The sequence below is a fragment of the Anabrus simplex genome, chromosome 6 (genome assembly GCF_040414725.1).
Source record: "Anabrus simplex isolate iqAnaSimp1 chromosome 6, ASM4041472v1, whole genome shotgun sequence".
NCBI classification, from domain to species: domain Eukaryota; kingdom Metazoa; phylum Arthropoda; class Insecta; order Orthoptera; family Tettigoniidae; genus Anabrus; species Anabrus simplex.
Window position 1 is genome coordinate 19,234,077 of NC_090270.1, and position 20,796 is coordinate 19,254,872.

The window sequence follows — 20,796 nt, forward strand, 5'->3', positions numbered from 1 at the left end:
TGCAAATGCAGTGAGATGCTTGGATTCTTTGGCAAGGGGTATCTGGTAATAAGCCTGATTTAAATCGAAAGTGGTGAGAATTTTTGCATTGGCAAACCAAGAAAAACAAGAGTGCAAATCAGGAAGTGGGACAGATTGGAGGACTACCTTACGGTTCAACATCCGATAGTCCACTACAGGCCGATAACCACCTTGTGGTTTAGGGACCAGAAACATGGGAGAAGAATAGGCTGACTTGGACGGGCGTATCACTCCGTCAGCGAGCATTTGATCAATGATAGCCTTCAGAGCTTTCATTTTGGGAGGTGACAACCGGTACGGAGGAGAGCGAACAGGTATGTTATCTGTAACCTCAATTTTGTATTCTAACACATTGGTGACGCCTAACCTGTCGGTGAAGACATCAGGGAACTTATCGCAGAGTTTCCTAAGTTGGTTGGCCTGCTCTTCGGGTAAGTGATTAAAATCAAAAGCCTTGGGTTCATCAGAATCTTCGGGGACAGCGTTAACATGGCAAGGCGGAATAGGGGAGCGATCACACAGCTCAAATGTTCTTGCACAAAATTTGAAATGGAATCTGTTGAACTGGAGGTCCAAAATCATGCCTGTTTTTGCAATAAAATTTGGACCCAATATGAATTGGCAGGACAAATCTTTTGCCACTAGCACTGGCATTTTCCAGGTGAAATCACGGACTCTAATCTTGACCTCTAGGGACCCTACAATATTCAATGAATTGGAATTAGCAGTATGGCAGGTTAAGGACATGGGTTGTAATGTAGGTAGCTTGCAAACAGTTTTCATAGAATCATACCAGGTCTCACTCATCAAGGTGACACTACTCCCAGAGTCTAGCAATGCACAGACAGGTTCATTATTTACCTCCATGCATAAATATGGTAGTTTACAAGAAGGTATGGCAGAAATCCTACAAGATTGTAAGAAATGAAGACCCCAGTCAGACTGGGAGCAATCATTAGCCTCAGAATAAAGTAAATCAACCAAGGTACAGTCATGATCGACAAGACAAGAAGCCATGCCTTGGGATTTGTCATCAGAACAGGCGGTTAGTCATCTAGCACTACTACGGCCTGGGGGTCCAGAGCCAGAAGTGTTCCGTGGGCACTGCCTTGAGAAATGCCTAGTTGATCCACAGTTACGGCAAGAAGTATTGGTGGAAGAGCCTCCACCCATCGCAGGTTTCCTATTGCCTAATGTCCCGGCCTTGGGACAGTCCCACTTGAGATGAGCCGTGGAGCCACAACTGAAACATGAACAGGGATTATGCGAGTTGGAAGCAGGTGACGGGATGGTTTTAGAATCCTGAGTAGGGGGTATGTTTATAGGAGGTGGGGCTAATGCCAGGCGCAGCTGGTCAGCATATCGAATGCCTTCAGCGGACACTGTAATTGCTTCCAGCTGGGCGAACGTTGCAGGTCGGGGTGAAAGAGCCGGATATGATCTATAGTTCGGGGCAAGACCTTCAACTATGTTGGCAACCATCTGAGCCTCTGAATAGTGGAGCCGGAAAATCTTAGCTTGGCGCTTAATGTCTTGAACATACTCAGATAGTGACTCATTAAAATGTTGTACTCTAAAATAGTGCTTCTGCACTAATGCAGACAAGGCACGAGCAGGAATGAAATATTCAAGAACATGGGCATGAAATTGATCTACTGACCATCTTTCAGTAATGGTCAATGTGCTCAGAAAGAGTTCCAGAGACATGTGGGAGCAATCATTAGCCTCAGAATAAAGTAAATCAACCAAGGTACAGTCATGATCGACAAGACAAGAAGCCATGCTTTGGGATTTGTCATCAGAACAGGCGGTTAGTCATCTAGCACTACTCCAGAGCTCCAGAGACATGTGGGTATAGAATTTGAAATACGTTATCGTTACTGAGATTATACACTATTGCCTGATCCTTGAACTTGGTTAGAAAGCGAAGGAAGGAAATAACTTCATCAACGGAGTTAGCTGAAAATTTAGAGATACCCCTAAACACAGTGGTCAACGGGTGAGGCAGATTGGAGAAAATCTAGGGGAAGACAGGTGTAGAGGGTGCTTGGGAAGGCTTAGAATAGTCCAGAGGGTTTAGCAAGGCCTCGTGCCTTTGATTCGGATGCCCTTGTGAAAAGGACGGAGTACAGGATAGGTTAGGATTAACGTTATCCTGCAATGTTACGGGCGCAGACAACCTAATTTGAGAAAGGTTCTCACTAATCTGAGAGACCATTTGGGCATTAACCGGTTGTGTAGAGGTTATGCAACTCGATACGGGTGGCGCTAGGACAGGTGGGTGGTTTTGCACCATTGAATCAGAACCGGGTTGATTAGGAATAGAAGGTAAACACTGAGCTTCAACAGAAGTAGCAGGAATCATAGGAAAACTTGTACGGTTACCAACATGCAAAAGAGATGTATCATTAGAATGACTTACAGGTGTCCTAGGTCCAGACAACGAAACAGAAGATCCCAGGGCAGCATTAGTCACCTCAGACTCCTGAATAGGCCTAACACCAGCACTAGGTGTCAGATCGCACACTTGAGCAGCAACAGATGCCTCGCCACAATTAACACTGTCACTCATTCCAGATGGGGTCGACACTTGAATTTGAGAAACGGTGTTATTTAACTTATTACCTTCACGGAAACCACTGATTCTAAGATATACTAACAATTTGTTGGTTATTTTGATCCACCTTTTCAATTGATCCACCCTTTCAATTGAAAAGGTGGATCAAAATAACCAACAAATTGTTCGTATCATAGCATAGTTCAATACGGGTCTAATAATGAGATTAGTTACATGTAACCACTGATTCTGTCGAAAACTTTGGAAAACTGTTCTAATAAGATCTGACATTTCTGCCGCTTAACTTCCGGCAATTCCATAGACAACACATCCTTAATCCTGTCCAAATAATGTAATAACTGCCCCTTAACCCGCGCTAATTGGCCATGCGAGGGCTTAGAAGCACTAAAGGACACAAGAATGGCGTTAAATTCAGGTAACCTATCTTCAATCACGGCCAAAGACTCACGCAACTCGTCTGTAGTTAACTCAGGTATGGTTATAGGTAGGTCAAGGGACTGCTTCAACAGGCTAGTGTCATCTCTGACATTCCCTGTCGAATTAATTTTGCGAATTTTTAACTCGTAAATCAGTTCTGCCTTTCTTAAATGGAAAGGATTAGGAACAGCGCGAGCCATCCTGACAGGTAGAAACAAGATTTCAAGCGATATACGAACCACAACTTTTACGGAGTTTTAGGTTAGGTTTGATCACGGTTCACTTTTCTTCTTCCGCAATCTAGCGCTTGCCTCTGCTACCAAAATGTTACCTCTACTACAGTGGTAACACCAAACAAGGCACAAACACAGTTAAAAGGGGAAACACAATATAAGAAAACACTACACACTCGGAAAAACAGTAGCTAGCATTACGCGGATCTCCAACAAAACAAGTACGTAACTATCAGTAGGGCCAACTAGTGAACGACAAAACGGGAAGATGGAAGGGCTGGGAACCTACCAAAGGCATGGACATGGCTTAGATAGCGGATTCCGAAATGAATCACCGTGATCCTTAGTTTTTTAAAAATATTATTTACAAGATAATTCTACAAATACATTCCAAGTTATGAGCTATAAGTTCAGTGATATACATAGGTTATTCGTAGCAATGTAAATTCAAATTACAAATCAACTGTACATCTAGTTACCAATGCAGTAGTACAATGCAATTTACAGGTTATCCAAAATCTAGCGTACCTAAAGTGATACAGAACTGTCAGAGGCAAACCCCAAGGGAAATCCTATTAAACTACAATATACATATTTTAGTGAAACAAAACGGGAATGCCTCGGAAATGAACAGGTAAGTCCAGCAGAAAAACTAAGGCGTCATAAGTAACTAATTTGGTGAATCTAGGCGAGGTTAGGGCAGACTCCTGTATGAAAAGCAAATCGGAACATTACGGAAATTTTAGCAGGAACGGAATTCAAGAGTGCTTACCCAAGCAGAGTGCCATCCCCGAAGCCGGGGGACGTCAACCAGATAGGCTGCTCGCAGACAGATAAACCGAGACCGACAGAATTCAGGATACAGAATTGATTCGAACACTGCCTCGCTCACTATATATAGGAATTACTGGCCTTGGAGGCAACCAATCAGCGTGCACGTGTTCCCTATCGCCACCTAGACTCACCAATCACAACCTTACTTTCGATCGCGAATCAGCGTGCACGTGTTCCCTATCGCCACCTAGACTCGCCAATCACAACCTTACTTTCGATCGCGAACTTTGACTAACATTCTAGAATACGCATGATTGTGAAAGTCGTATTTTTCCAGAATAGACAGAACACACTTTCTAGAACACATACCAACAAAGTAACACACCCTGTACAAAAGTTATGTAACTTTCTGGATCTTTCCAGGAACTATAGACAGAATTCTACTATTTACAAATGCCTATGTTACAACATTATACAGTACAGGTTAGGTCATTAAATTATCTTATGCTCTACAAATAACAGTACAGGCTAGGTCATGATAAATAAAACATTATATAGTACTTCACCAATAAAGTCTTAAAAAAATTACATTCCACTCATGCTACATAGTTCACTTGTAACAAATTATAAAACGCCATAAGTGGCTGTGCAAATAAAATTATGTGCATATTGTACATAAAACAGTGTCGTGGTGATGCCACATTAAAATAGCTTTCTTGATTAGGGGGTAGAGTTATACTGATGATGCAAGTTGAACCTGATTGTGTGTTGACAATAGGGGCCTAAGAAAGAAAAAGAAAATATGAATGAACTGAAGAATAAAATTCAGTTAAAATGTGAACTAAGTGCCCATCCAGTCACTCACCTCCTTGCCCGTCCTACGTCGACCACTCCACCTCAAGTGCTAAAGCTAACTGAGTCACGTCCTCTAAGGTCGTTGAGGGCTAACTGTGAGGGGAGGTTGAGGGGAGTTTGATGTAAGGGGAGAGGCGTGAGGTAAAGTATTACTCAAGCGTCTTCATGAAAAGAATTTATTCATGAACTCCTCGAAAAGTTCTGTATATTGATATCCTCCGATATCTCATTAAGATTATAAATGGGGTTGCTTTTTTGATCAGTATTTATAAAAATGTTTTCTAAAATATTCAATAGATTTCCTTTCTTACATAAATGGAGAATTTGAAGGTTTTGTTTTATGGCCGTGAATGTATGATTGGTATCGTCGATATGAGAACCGAATGCTGAGAATCTGCCGTACTTTGACGCATTAACATGTTCATTATTACCTTACGTTAAAATTGCGGCCTGTCTGTCCAATATAACTGGCGGAACACTGCTGACACTTTAATTTTTAAACACCTGATTTCTGAAATTTGCTATTGCCATTATTGATAGTGTGCTGATTGAAGAAAAGATGAGCGTTGTTATTGGTTGTTTTAAAAGAAACTTTCATATTAAGTTTCTTGAAAACGTTCGTGATTTCGTATTTTTTACTGTGACTATAGGTTGATACTTTGACAATACGGGCTCTAATATGAAGTTTATAACGTGCAATGTTGATAGCAACCAGTCAGGTAGAGCTAACAAATATTTAAATCTTAAGACCAAAATTGCGAAAATAGGTAAGGTCCCTCATCCCTAATTTTTTGAAATCTGTTCAAAACAGGAATGTATTGTCGTACTGGCTTAGAAAGACGCAAGATAAATGCAACATTTATGGATCAGGAACGAAGTTAACGAAATTCTTTATAGGAAAAAAGCATTACTTAACACTCAGTTATACGAGGCCCATCTCATCGCGTCTGCCTCCATTGCCCCATTAGACTGGAGTTCGTTTTAAAATTACGTAAGTGATAAAATTGCATACCGACTTGTAGATAAACAGAACAAGTTAGTCAACAAAACTAATACACTTAGGTGCAATAGTAAGAGAACTGAGACTGATTCTCCCTCGTCTAAGTATCATAACAATCAGACTCATTCAACCATTCCTGTCTTTCAAGAGTCGGTTATTAATCTTTCAGAGACTTGTTTTGATAAGTCCGAAATAAGTGTTATGGAGAAAGGTCCCAAATTCAATTGGCCCGTTCGATTTAAACTTAAAGACGCGATCACGATCACGGCGGAAGCCAAAAGTGCAATACAAAAGTTACCGATAGAGAACCAAACAGAGACGAGATTTAATATAAAGGGAAAAACTTTCTAATTTAATAAATAATAACAAAGATAGGGTTTCTACAAATCATAACCAAACAATAGCTTCATTGAAACAGAAAATTAAGGAGAATGGTTTGATTGTGACTAAGGCAGACAAGGGGAATGTGACGGTCATTATGAATAAAGAATCATACATACAGAAAACTGAAACCTTTTTCGCAGATAATTCATTAAAAATTATTGAAAAGATAGACCCGACGAATATCATCCAGAGAAACTTAAAGAAACTTCTTAAACAATCTTGTTTCATCCTTAATGAAAGGGAGTCCCAAAAACTTATTAATATGAACCCGGGTATTCCAACGGCTAGGGCACTACCGAAGGTGCATAAAGAGAATATATCTACAAGACCCATCATTAATTTCAGAAATAGCCCTATATATAAGACGTCTAGATTTCTACACAATTTTTTTTAAAAACATTATAGATTTGAGGGTAATAAGTCTATTAAGAATTCCAAAGAATTTTGCAATCGTATTAAAGATTTAAACATGCAATCGAACCGTAAGATGTATTCGTTTGACGTCAAAAATCTGTTCTTGAATATTCCACTGTCAAAAACTATAAATCTTGTAAAGAATAATCTACTTATATACAGTAATTTGAGTAGGCAGGAGATAGCCGATTTTATTAATATTTTGGAGTTCATCGTCGCTAATAATTACTTTACTTTCAACGGCCAAATATGTAAACAAGAAGGTCTTCCTATGGGGGCCCCAGCTTCGGGAATTATGGCGGAAATTTATATGGATTTTCTTGAAAATAGCAAAATCAACAACATTAGAGGAATAATAAGCTGGTTGAGATACGTAGATGATACGTTTACAATAATTGACCATAGCATTACTAATGGACAGGAGGTACACTGACTTAGCAAATGTCATGGGATAGTCACCTAATAGCGTGTGGGGCCTCCTCTGGCCCTGCGAACTGCAGTGAGATGCTGTGGAAGTGAGTCGACAAGTCCCTGGTAGCCCTATGGACGCAGCTGACACCAAATCATTTGCAGAGCGGCCGCCAATGCTGGTCTGTTCCTGGGTGCAGGATCCATGGCACGGAGCCTGCGTTGCAGGACATCCCAGGTATGCTCGATAGGGTTCATATCGGGGCTCCTGTGTGGCCATGGCAGTCGTTGGACCTCCGCTGTATGTTTCTGGAACCATTCCCCGGGCGACGTGGGAGCAATGTGGCGGCGTGTTATCATCTTGAAACAACGTAGAACCGTCAGGGCGCTGGAAGGCCAAAAATGGGTGGAGATGGTCTCCGAGCAGCTCAACATACCACGTACCATTCAAAGTCTCTTCCAGAACAACTAGGAGGCCTATTCCATACCAGGAAAATGCAGTTACTTTTTCTTTCATTCTTCTTTGCATGTATATATTCATATTTTTGTCTTAAAAATTAGTGTTATTTGTAGTTCTTAGTATTTTAAGTTAATCAATGTCATTGTATGGAATAATAATAATAGTATGTGTGTGGTTAAGTGTAAGAAAGGGCCAAGAGCCCTAACTTCGCCACAGAAAATAAAGGCTTTATCTATCTATCTATCTATCTATCTATCTATCTAGACCATAACAGAGACACCAGCGCCCTGGACCAAACCTTCGAGGCAGGCTGGATCCATCGCTTCATGTGGTCTGCGCCATACACGGTGCCTCCCATTGGCATGGTGCAGTTGAAATTGTGATTCGTCCGACCATACCACGTTACGCCATTGTTCCAGTGTCCATCCCTGGTGACTGGCGACAAATGAGCGTCATTGTGCCCGATGACGTTGGGTTAACAATGACACCCGTGTGCGGCGCCGGCTCCCATATCCCATAGAACCCATCTTCCTACGGATTGTCCACTGGGAGACGTGTCTAGCACGACCGGTGTTGAATTAAGCCGTGATTTGTTGCACGGTTGCCCGTCTGTCACTATTGACAATCTGTCTCAGATGTCGCCAGTCACGGTCATCGAGGGTGGTTGGATGGCCGGTTGTTCGTCTGTTGTGGACGGTGACACCCGCATTCAACCATTCACGATACACCCTGGACATGGTTGATTGTGTGAAGCCGAATTCACGCACTACTTCCGAAATTGCACTTCCCATCCGCCGGGCACCGACTGCCGTACCCCGTTCGAACGGTGTCGGCTCACGACTACGTTCCATGTTACACCTGTCACATGCACAGCCACTGCTCACAAGGTCTCCTATACAACTGCTGCTGGCACAGGGGGTGTGTGGTGCGCAGACAACACACCTGCGCATCAGTGCTCCGCTATCCCATGACATTTGATCAGTCAGTGTATTAGAACAATTAAACAATATTGATTCACAGATTAAATTTTCTTTCGAAAGTGAAAATAATACAGCATTAAATTTTCTTGACATTACAATTATTAACGACTCTAATAAACTTAGGTTTAAAATATTCAGGAAACCCACTCAAACGGCAAACGTAATTAGACAAAATTCCATACACCCGGCAGCACATTAGAGGGCCTCCTTTTACAGTATGATTTATAGAGCTTATAATATACCCATGTCAGAAGCAGATCGTAAAAATGAGTTGGTCACTATTTATTTTATAGCAAGAAGAAACTGGTTCTACAGGCAATTTGTGGATAAAATTATTAGCACAATTGAGAAAAAATCATTTTCCACATTAACCAGGGATACCAAAAAGAAATACGATAGTTATGCCCTTTTTACCTATAGTCACAGTAAAATATACGAAATCACGAATGTTTTCAAGAAAATTAATATGAAACTTGCTTTTAAAACAGCCAATAACAACGCTCATCTTTCCTTCAATCAGCATACTATCAATAATGGCAATAGCAAATTTCAGAAATCAGGGGTTTTTCGAATTTAAAGTGCCAGCAGTGTTCCGCCGGTTATATTGGACAGACAGGCCGCAATTTTAACATAAGGTATAATGAACCTGTTAATGCGCCAAAGTACGGCAGATTCTCAGTATTCGGTTCTCATATGGACGATACCAATCATACATTCACGGCCATATAATAAGACCTTCAAATTCTCCATTTAAGAAAGGAAATCTATTGAATATTTTAGAAAACATTTTTATAAATATTGATCAAAAATGCAACCCCATTTATAATCTTAATGAGATATCGGAGGATTTAAGATATTACTAAAATTTATTAGGATCAACCTATTCAATATAATAGAATTTACAAAATTTGAACTTAATAGGATGTAAGTCCTAATTTTGTAAATTCTATTGTATTGAATAGGTTGATTCTAATAAATTTTAGTAATATCTTAAATTGATGTACATTTCAATACGGACCAAATATGAAATTTGTAACATGTAATATCGGAGGATATCAATATACAGTACTTTTCGAGGAGCTAATGAATAAATTCTTTTCACGAAGGCGCGTGAGGTGGAGTGGTCGACGTAGGATGGGCAAGAAGGTGAGTGACTGGATGGGGACTTAGTTCGCATTTTAACTGAATTTTATTCTTCAGTTCATTCATATTTTCTTTTTCTTTTTTAGGCCCCTATTGTCAACACACAATCAGGTTCAACTTGCATCATCAGTATAACTCCACCTCCTAATCAAGAAAGCTATTTTAATGTGGTATCACCAGAACACTGTTTTATGTACAATATGCACATAATTTTATTCGCAGAGCCACTTACGGTGTTCTATAATTGACAATTAGTTGTTTTGAACAACAATTTTAACATATGATTTTAATTGGACTTCATGCTTCATATCATGTTCACGCCGCACCATTTTAACTTTGAAGATTGACCAGATGCCATCACGCCGCATCACAGGATACAAAGACTTTTTATTTACTTATTTCAATGTGTCCTCGCCTTACTTTTAATGTTTTGTATTTGTGACTGAAGATGTCCCATAAGAAACATTTTTCACAAGCGTAATTTAATGTAGTCTTTTTAATAAAGACAGTTACAGTATTGTTAAGGTGGAATTATAAAATCCAAATTTTCACAAGGTGATACTTTGACAATACGGGCCCTAATATGAAGTTTATAACATGCGATGATGCATATGAGGTTAAGTTAGGTTAGATGACGTAGTTTGAATAAGAAAACTGGAACTTTCGCCATAGAAGCCACTGGCTTTCAGAACAAAATTGAACATACACTTTCACATTGCCTGGCAATTAGAAGATAAACGATTAAGCCAAAGTATGGAAATATGCGAAAATGCAAGTTTTGAACAAACTGATTGCCGTTTCATACCAATTTTAATTTGTGTGGGTTTTTTCCTAACTGTTTAAAAAAATTGAATATAACGCAATTCGCTATAGGAAAAAAATTGAATATAATGGCAATTTGCTGTAGTAATTAAAATTTCCGATGTTATGAATTTTCGCTATAACAGACTTATACTGTACTTACAGATTATTAATGGCGTTTAATTATCATACCATTATATACTTTTAAAGTTTTATTTTTTATGTTTGTGAAAGGAACCTTTTTCTTAATGTAAATAAGGGTAAATCAAAGAGTAAGTTTCCCTAACGTTTAGTTAGTGAACAGAAAAGACAGACCAAGATAAAGAATTTTGTTTTATTTGGATATTGCTGCTTTAATTTTTGGATCACCACCAAAGTGTCTTTGATGGTAGAACGTGTTTTGTTAATACCTCTTACCTGATTGTGTTACACACCTGTCCTGTTCCATTTCATCTATGTATTAATGAATATGTTTGATGTACAGCTTCTCTGTTCTAGTCTTTCGTAGTTGTTCGAGTCTATGGCTGTGAATGCGTATTTTGTGTCATCAGTCCAATTTCACCGCTAACACATCTGCGTATCTCTGCCCATGCTTTCAGTGGTGTTACACCAGCGAGACTGCTGCTGCTACTGCAGTACTGCTAATACTACTACTTAAGCTATTTTCTATTCACTGTATGAGCATTTAATGTTCTGGTATATTTTACTTGTCTGTTTGATTTCTTAATCTCACTCTCTCTCTCTCTCTCTCTCTCTCTCTCTCATCTTGTGTTATAGAATTATATCTCATTGCATGCTACATTTTTCTTTTCTGACAGCCAAGCATACAAAGAAGGCAAAAAGGAACGACCACCATTTCAACCAGAACCTGAACATGCTGTACCCAAAATGGAAATACCAGATGATTTACAGTGCTCAGTTTGTAAGGATCTCTTAACAGATGCTGTAATGATACCATGTTGTGGAAATTCTTTCTGTGATGAATGTAAGTTGAATGCACTGAGTATGTAATTGCATGCTTCCTTGTGTCGTGTAATTTCTTTAATTACATTATCTATTTATTTGTCAAGAGTAAATTCTGTTAGTTAAATCTGTTCTACAAAGGGGATAAAATATTAAGTTAATTTAGGTTCAGATGAACATCTCTTATTGAAACTAATTGGGACCAACCCTAGTTCGGATGCTCGATTGTTCTGATAACCAATCCTTATCTTACCTTATCTTTACCTTATCTTATTGCAGTCCTTGAAGCCCCAAGGTACATAAAATTTCAAGGTTTCTCAAACTTGCAGGCTTCTTCTGCTGCACTTACGACACCCTTGTGGGGTCGTGGGTGTGAAATTTCTTGCACCTGTGGACTTGGATCTGTTTTACAACTGGATTTTCATTCTGAGACCACCCCTATATAGAGGGATGCAGAGTTGCCAAGGACTGCGGATTTTTTAAAGTTTCTATGATTTTCTCTCATATATTACGGCAATACGGAAGCGGTATTGATTGTTACGGATTTCACAAAATTGAAGTGATCTTTATAAATTCTCCATTTCTCCTGCGGATATGAAAAAAATTTCAATTCGCTTTGCGTCGCATCGACACATATAGGTTTTATGGCAGCGATGGAATAGGAAAGGGCTAAAGGGCCAGAAGTGGGAAGGAAGCAACCGTGCCCTTAACATGCAGCCTACAGCAGTTGCCTGGTGTGAAAATGGAAAACCATGGAAGACCATCTTCAGGGTTTGTGAGTAGTGGGGTTTGCACTCCCTATCTATGATAAAAAATAGTTTCATCTGCTGGGGACTCTGTGTTTGAAGTCAGTTAATGCAAAATTGGTGAAATATTGACTTTGCGCCTTTAACAGATGGTGTAACATCTTGTAAATTCCCAGCATATGCGCTTGGTTTCTGTTTATCTATGATTTAGTAACGAGTTGCCTTTGCTGTTTATTTCTTTCGTTACATGCTTTTGCTGCAAATTTATGTTGTGTATTACAAACATTTATTGGAGGTAAAGTTGAGAACAACATACCGTATTTCTCAGAATCAGAATGTCACTGAAAAATCAAGGGTTTTCTAGAATTTGTGACCTAACAGTAATGAACACCACTGGCAGCTACCAAGGTAATCACACTGCTCCCTCCTCCTCGCCCCTTACCCCTCAACATCCGCATCTTTATTAGGCCTATAGGCTACATCGCTAGCCGTGGCAACCAGTTATACAGTGCCTCAGTACAGCGTCACTGGTTCTTGGTAAATAGTGAAGAGAGAATGACATTCTACTTAGCGGGAGAAAGGTTTGCTGTACGGGCGACTGGGTGAGCGGCTGTCCCCTGAATAGATAAAAGTCCCTGTATTAGCCTCTACAAAAACGTTTCTCAAATCTGCAGAATGGCATCAAAACATGCGAGCCTTCGAATTCTTAGAAAGGCCATGGCTACTCAGTGGCAGAGTTAGAATGCGTCTGCTGTACCTGACACTTAGTAAAATTAACAGTTTTACAGACAGCAGGAATATTTTCGTTATGGATCGTCGTATTTTAAAGACATGTAGAGCCGGTATTCCTGGCAAATTTTCAACAGGTTCTCATCGATATTATGATGCCAGTTTTACGTTAATGGTTATTGAACATGTAGAAATGAAGAATAATTGTGCAGCTGCATGCAAATATGGTACAACTACAGCCACTGTTCCGCATTAGTGTGAAGACAAACATTGCCTAAAAATGCATTCAGTGGCCTGTAAGAAGGACACTTTAAAGGTCTAAGATCAAATACTGAGATATGTGCATGAAAAATGCAAGGGCGGAATGGCATACCATGGCACAGTAAACTTTTTGACCTTCATTGTCCATGTTTTCATTATACATCACTAGCCACTGAAGTCAGCCAAAGCTGCAAGAGAGACGTACGTCTAGTGGCAGCTGGTTGTACTGTTTTATAGATAGCAGGAATATTTTCCTAATGGATCGTCATGTTGTAGAGACGTAGAGCAGGTATTGCCGGCAAATTTTCAACGGGTTCTCTTCGATATTACGATGCCAATTTTAATTTAATGGTTATGAAACTCGCAGAAATAAAGAATAATTATGTAGCCACAAGAAAATACTGCATAACTAAAGCCAATGTTCGGTGTTGGTCTGAAGACAAAGATAGTCCAAAAATGCGTACTGTACAAGAAAGGCATTCAAATTATTTCACAAAGCGCTTTTTAAGCCTAATTTAATTTTTTTGAAGGACAATGTGGGGGGTCGTCTTGCATTCAGGGTCGGGTTGGATCCAGAGAAATGCGGTATGTATTAAATAATAAGAAGTTGTGTAAACGTAAAAACAATGAAGAGCCGAGTGATTGTGGAGAATGACGATCTGCAGTGAATCAGTATTACCGAAAGCAGTACACTGCATGCCTAGGACCACCGAAAATGTCACCGAAGCACATGTTCTGTGGAACATGAAAATGTTGATTTTAAAATTAAACATGGAGAACGCGATAACTTCCCACACCGTGCAGTGCAGGATGCTCTCGTCGTCTTCTTCTTTTTTTTTACAACAAAAAGTGACAGTAATACCGTTATACGCACCGATTGTTTTTTCACACTTTTTTGGGGGTGTATGACAACCTCTTATCCGCAGAAGACCATGCCACTATGGGCAATCACCTTTGAAAGTTGGCATCTTTGGGGATGTTTTCGATATCAGTTCTTTCTCTGGTGGTTAGTAGTATAGTGTGTTATGTTTATATGAAGAGGAGTGTATTGGGACAAACACCAATACGCAGTCCCCTTATCAGAGCTAAAAAGCCAGATGTGTTAAACATCCCCGATCTGGCTGGGAATCAGATTCAGGACCCTCCGAACCAAAGACCTTGATTTTGATCATTCAGCCTAGGAGCAGGACACACACAGATTAAAATACTGTATTTACTAACATAACGCCTCCTGTCCCCACCACTGTGACTATTTCCCCCTCACGATTTTTAGGAGATATTTTCTTAATCCTATATTCTCGCATTTTTTGCGTGCTGCGTGATTTCTGCTAGCATCTTGTACTCCTAATAAGCCTGTTTCCCAAATTCCAAGCATCTATAAATACCTCTGCAAATGGAAAGTCCAAGGCCATTAACCGTCTCTTCCAATTACAGTAGAAGTCCATTATAGTGAGAATTCATAAGAACTGTTGTCACATTGAAGATGATGGTCATTCATTCTCTTGCACATGACCAAGTTTAACCTCCAATTAATTCATGACCGAAGAATGTGCCCCGAAAAAAATGTTTCAAAATCCACTGGTCTGAAATATAAGGCTTCAGCTGACATTTGTTTTAGAAAGGGTGTGTGATCTGCAATAATGCGCTGATACTTTTATGAGCCACAGTGCAAATGTTTTAATATTTGTTGTCTGGTGTTTTACATAGCTGTTGTTATTTAATAATCCTCAGTGGAAAAGGTTTTCATATTTGTTTTTGGATATTTTCCCCCATTTTAATAGTTTTTATTCTTGTATTCAATAATATGCTTTTTCGCTTAACACATTCCCTTTCCTTCTGCTCTGCAGAAACAACCTAACGAGGTTTTACTAAATGAACTAACCTCTGATATCAGTCATACACTCTGTGCTGTATTTTGAGGTGTATCACGTTCTTACTTAATTTCAGTACATTGCATTAAAATTAAGAGATCATTTACTTCAGTAGAGTTAACGGGTTAACTACTGCTATCGGCCATGTTATTTACGTATTTATTACGGAAACATGTTCTCTTTCATTTCTAATTTTGGTCACAAAACACTAGTCGACGAGTTTTCTTAATCTGTTCCGACATCACCTTTGAGTTTGTCGAGAAGAGTGCTCGCTAGTGCACATAGCAAGTATAGTCTAACGAAGATGATCTGTCGCATTCAATATACAGTAGAACCTCGATATTTCGAAATCACTTAATACAAAATCTCGCCTAATTTGAAGCAGCTCTCGTTCCCGGAAACATGAGGTACGGTTTTGCACGTTATTTAAATCGTTTAATTCGAAATGCAGATAATTTTTAATTCAAAGAACAATCTCGGTCCTGTTATCAAAATACAGATTTTTAATTTGAAACTCCTTTACATTTTGAAAAAAATTGTACTTTATTGAGTAATTTAAATTTAAAATTTCTCCGCGTCATGAAAGAACACGTCTTCTGGGATGTGCAGGGGTAACTTTGCGCACTTTCACCTACTTCCTTGTGTCTACAGTGTGCTTCATATCTGCCATGTTCGAGCGGTATTATAATTATTTTGTATTCGGCATTTTAAGGAATGCCACAATATCACGTTAGCCTAGCAGGAAGTGTGCCGAGAGATAGAATCCGCGAACACTGGCGATGGTGACAGTTGGTGAAAAAGCGTGGCTTATAGCCTATAATCAATTCATACGCACCAAACAATGTTGACAATGCCAATGAAACTGCATTGTTTGTTTGTTTGTTTTATTTTTTAAATGCTGAGGCCAAACGGACTTACGGTTTTTAAGGAGAGAATTGCCACCCGGGAAATGTACTGTGTTGCTATGCAGTGCACACGGAAGCGAGAGACTTACTTCCCCTGTCATAGGAAAGTTCGAAAGGCCACGATATTTTAAGGTCATCGGGCACTTTCCATGCCATGCCAGAACAAGGCATCTAAAAATGCAGACAGTACAGTAATCCAAAAGATAAAGCATTTGTACAGGGGAGCCAGCTTAATTTTTCCTCGTATTGGAATCGTGTTTTTCTTCCTTTCGTTGCGTGGGGTTATGTTTGCCATTGTTTTATACAAGTGCATTTTTTGAATAATGTAAATGCACCTTGTTGGATAAATTTCTGAAATAGTGTTTTCCATGGCATTTGAAAAGTTTAAACTGAGAATCAAGATGATTGCATGCATGGGTCTAAGAAGTGCCATGGCAGGAAATCGTGCAAGTATAGTCACTGTAAGTTACTGTTGTTGTAACGTTTGTTAAGCCGCGATGTTTTAAGGGTATTGGGTACTTTTGTGCAAGCACACGGCATCTAAAATGCATACAGTACAGTAATCCAGTGAATAAAGCACTTGCACAGGGGAGCCTGTATAGATTTCTCCTTGACTTTGAATCATGTTTTCTTTCTTCTGATTTCATTGCGTTAGGTTATGTTTGCCGGTGAGTTATCCAAGTGCATTATTTGAATACTGTAAATGCAGCTTGTTGGATACATTTTGGAAATAGTTATTCTCCATGGCATTTGAGAGCTTTAAACTATGAATCAAGGTTAATTGCATGCAGTAATGGGTCTTAGAATATATTGTGACGCCACAAGGGTTGGCATTTCCGAAGTATGTGTTGGCACTTAATTCAAAATCACGTAATTTGAAGTTGATTTTCGCGTCCCAATGACTTCAAATTAACGAGGTTTTACTGTAATCGCTGGAGTGAAAAAATATCAATAACGGAAATATAACCCACTCTTTAATCACTAGTAATAATGGATTCATCAGTGATTGGTTTCTCACAGTAACCGAAGGATAGTACACAGTTAAATAAAGGAATTTTCAAGGGACAGAATAAAACTGTCATTACAACAGAGTTCTCGCTATATGCTGTACTCGCTATAATGGACTTCTACTGTACTTGCTACCCTGGCCTGCCTCCGGGCCAGACGTACGGAAACAAACACCTGCATTCAGTCTCTTAAAGGAGCAAGATGAGAGAGTTGTGAAGTGATGTGCAAAATGAGACAAAAGAATAGTAGCACTGCGCAGTTTAAACTTACAGTTGTTTATTTTATAGAAAGTTGCTGAATCAAGTGTGTGGAAAGGGAGTTTGGCATAGAATCAAAATTAATTTGCTATTGGCAGGCTCAGAAAGAAGAATTAAAGAAAGCTATGTCCATGTGTCGATCGTTTCGTGGGCCGATGTATGAAAATTTCCCGAGGTCGAGAAAGAAGGCCTTGACTATGTAGTGGAACTGAGAAATAATGGCATTTGTGTATCAAATGAGATGATGCAAATGAAAGCAAAGGGCACAGAAAGAAATCATATCACTTCAAGTGCGCAATTTAAGGTGAGCATGTGATGATCTGTTTGTTTTACGCAGGGAAATGGACTTGAAGAGTATCTGACCAGTCGATAAACATAAGGAATAAAGGAAGTTGCTAATTGAAATTTCCAATACTGAAGGTATTTTATTATTATCTTTAAATAAAGTGCATTATTGGTACCCTTCTCAACCTGCTGTAAGGTGAGACAGAAATATGCACATAGCTCTTTCACTGCGTACTGTACAGGACTAAAGTGATCCTATGTGGTCATAAAACGAGGAGTAGAAGAAATACAAAAATTCAGATGTGTCACCACATCAAATAAAATACTACAGACAATATTTGTAACATCACATTCAGTGTCTTCCCATGACTTTTGGCCACTCAGTGTACATAGTAAGGATAAATTAACAACAAAGGAAGATACATACAGAGAGATTGGAACATGAAAAGGAACACAAAGTAGGGCAGACAGTATGCAAATGGTTATTGGAAGAGGGAGCAATAGAAAAGGAGATGAGGACAAATACAAAAACACTTAAGTACAATTTCCACGTCTTGAGTTAGATGGGCTCTCTCCTAATCAGTCCCAATTCTTCTGCACCTGTCTCTTCTGAACCCTCATGGTGCGCTCGTTTCTGCTTCCCCCGTCCTCATGAGGGTGGACTTGAACACTCATAGAGGGGCCATCTTGATGGATCTTGAGTTTTGTGTGGTAATTGTGGGATAGGAAGAAAGTGGGATAAATAGAGGAAAAGGGAACAGACAAAACGATCATGATGAATACAAATAGGAAAAGATAAGGAACACAGGACAAGCACAAAAGGAGAAAAGGAATCCTGAAATAAAGAAGTGTCAAAGTCATTTGTATGAATAGAGGAACATGGAAGATCAGTTTGTGAAGAGAAAGCTCCAGAAAGAGAAGATAAGGACAGAAAGGAGAGTCTTACATCTCTTCTTATTCTCTCACTGCTGTTTTCACTAAGAATGGTTCTCTCTGTATCACTTCCAGTTCTTTTAACTCCATTTCTTCTCAGCCCCTGACAAGCTCTTTTCAGGTTCACAGCTTCATCGGGAAAGCAAACATCAGTACTCATCTGGGTGGGGGGGGGCATCTAGACTTAATGTGTGAAGCGGGGAATAAGAAAACTGAATAAACACACAAGGTTAAGGTGAATTGGAATTTTTGAAAAGTAATTTTACTTTTATATTTTACTTTTTATTAGGTATGCAAGGTGACTTCATGTGTAAAATATGGTTTGTAATTGGATAATAATAATAATAATAATAATAATAATAATAATAATAATAATAACAACAACACATTTAATAATGACTTCCTCATTCTGTGTGCATTTTGTACAATGCCTGAGAAGACTTCTTCAGTTAAAAGCAACTTCCAAATTTCTACTTCCAACATGTGTGTGAGCAAGTTTATGCACAGTTTTATCTCAGCTTAGACTAATTAAAGACTCAAAGGTACACCCTAACATTACCAATCAATAAGACAATCATTTTTGACAAAGTAGCTAAGAAGTAGGTGAAGAATTACAATCACTTTCAGTGTTTTCCTGTTGGAAATTTACATGAATGTTGTATTTTGGTTGTGAATGTACCGTATTTAGTTTCTTGTTTGTCTGTGCTACTTCTAGGTATTCGTACTGTTCTTCTGGAATCCGAAGACCATGAGTGCCCTGATTGTAAGGAAAAGGATGTTTCACCAGATACGTTGATACCAAATCGATTCCTTCGAAATAATGTAAATAATTTTAAGAATGCCACTGGATATAATAAGGTTGCTCCTCGGCAGCCTGTGAGAATGAATTTGGTGACAAACAGTGTCCCTGCAATTCAGGAACCTCCTCAGGCTGTTCCAGTTTTAGGGGTGCCACCTGCTGAGTATAGCAGCATGCCTCCTCCAGGTAAGTTTATATATAGGGAAATTAACAAAAATTTAGAAATGCAGTAACCTAATTAGACATTAAATACATATCCAAACACAAAGGCCTCTGGGCTCCTAGTTGGAAAAGAAATTGTCTAGGGTTAATTGAAGTTCGTGCTACTTTCTACTTTCTTGCTGTTTAAACCTCTCCATTTTCCCACATTGCTTTCTCTGTGTTCTGAGGCACACTAGCCGCACCTTCAATAAACCACCCTCAGTTGTTGTTCAAGGTAGATTGCAAGACTGTCTTGGAGAATTCTCTTTTTCATAATCATCATTATCCTTGTCACTTGCCTGAATTTCTTTGCAGATGAGATCGATGATCTGCTCCTTGCAAGTGATCACCATCATCAGGTGGCAGTGAGGTCATTGAAACTACATAAAAACTTGTTTTATTTGTTCTCACTTTACCCTTTCTGTGCCTTAGAAAATCCACTCATTGTTTTTTTTCCTGAGGTACGGACAGATTTCCTTTTCTTCCACTGTTAATTTATTTGGGATTTTCTTTTTTCCATTCATTAGTTTATTTTTACACTTTCAAGTCCTTGGAGATATTGAACTTCATTTATATATTTCAAATATTAATTTTGATTTACTTTTTGTTTTGTTTTTGTATTTTTGTTTCAAAAATGTGTTAGAACGCAAATATTTGTCAGAGACTCTTGGCGCCAAGAGGATGAGCAGCGACCTTCAAGACATTTGTGGAATCGGTTTACAACCACCTTTCCACTCGTGTATGATACGGTATCAATATCAGCACATTGTGCATTTAGGATTACGTTAACATTAATTTTCATTGTGAAAGGGGCCTTCAAAATTATTCAGACATATGCATTCATGATGATGGTGCAAAAATAAGTACTAGTAAGTATTAATCAGTGAGAAAAGAGAGCAAGTGAAGGTCTGCACTGATATGCTCTATAGCTGACAGCTGATTTTAAAATGGCTGCTTGTGGCCAGTTAGGTTATGTATGTATGGTATGCTAACATAAACCACTTAAGAAAGAACTTCACAATTACTGCAAATTCACTGGGGAATTGGTGCCCATATGTAAACTTTCAACACTGTATTTTAATATGATCTGTCTTCTCATAAAAGCAGGGATCTGGCAGGGCCTAGTGGCTCAGACGGTTGAGGCGCTGGCCTTCTGACCCCAACTTGGCAGGTTTGATCCTGGCTTAGTGAGGTGGTATTTGAAATTGCTCAAATCCACCAGCCTCTTATCAGTAGATTTACTGACACGTAAAAGAACTCCTGCGGGCCAAAATTCCGGCACCTCGGCGTCCCCGAAAACCGGAAAGGTAGTTAGTGTGATGTGAAGCCAATAACATTTTTATTATTAAAGCAGTGAAGAGTCTGATAAA

At 39.1% G+C, this 20,796-nt stretch overlaps 1 protein-coding gene across 2 annotated transcripts in view; it reads left to right on the plus strand.

Annotated features, from left to right (window-relative positions):
• The window catches only part of snama (something that sticks like glue), a 651,651-nt gene that overhangs the window by 159,633 nt on the left and 471,222 nt on the right, over positions 1-20,796 (plus strand). For both annotated transcript variants that reach the window (XM_067149701.2, XM_067149702.2), the window contains exons 9-10: positions 11,287-11,453; positions 19,142-19,411. In XM_067149701.2, coding sequence (XP_067005802.2) covers positions 11,287-11,453; positions 19,142-19,411 — 437 coding nt within the window. The remainder of the gene's footprint in view (positions 1-11,286; positions 11,454-19,141; positions 19,412-20,796) is intronic.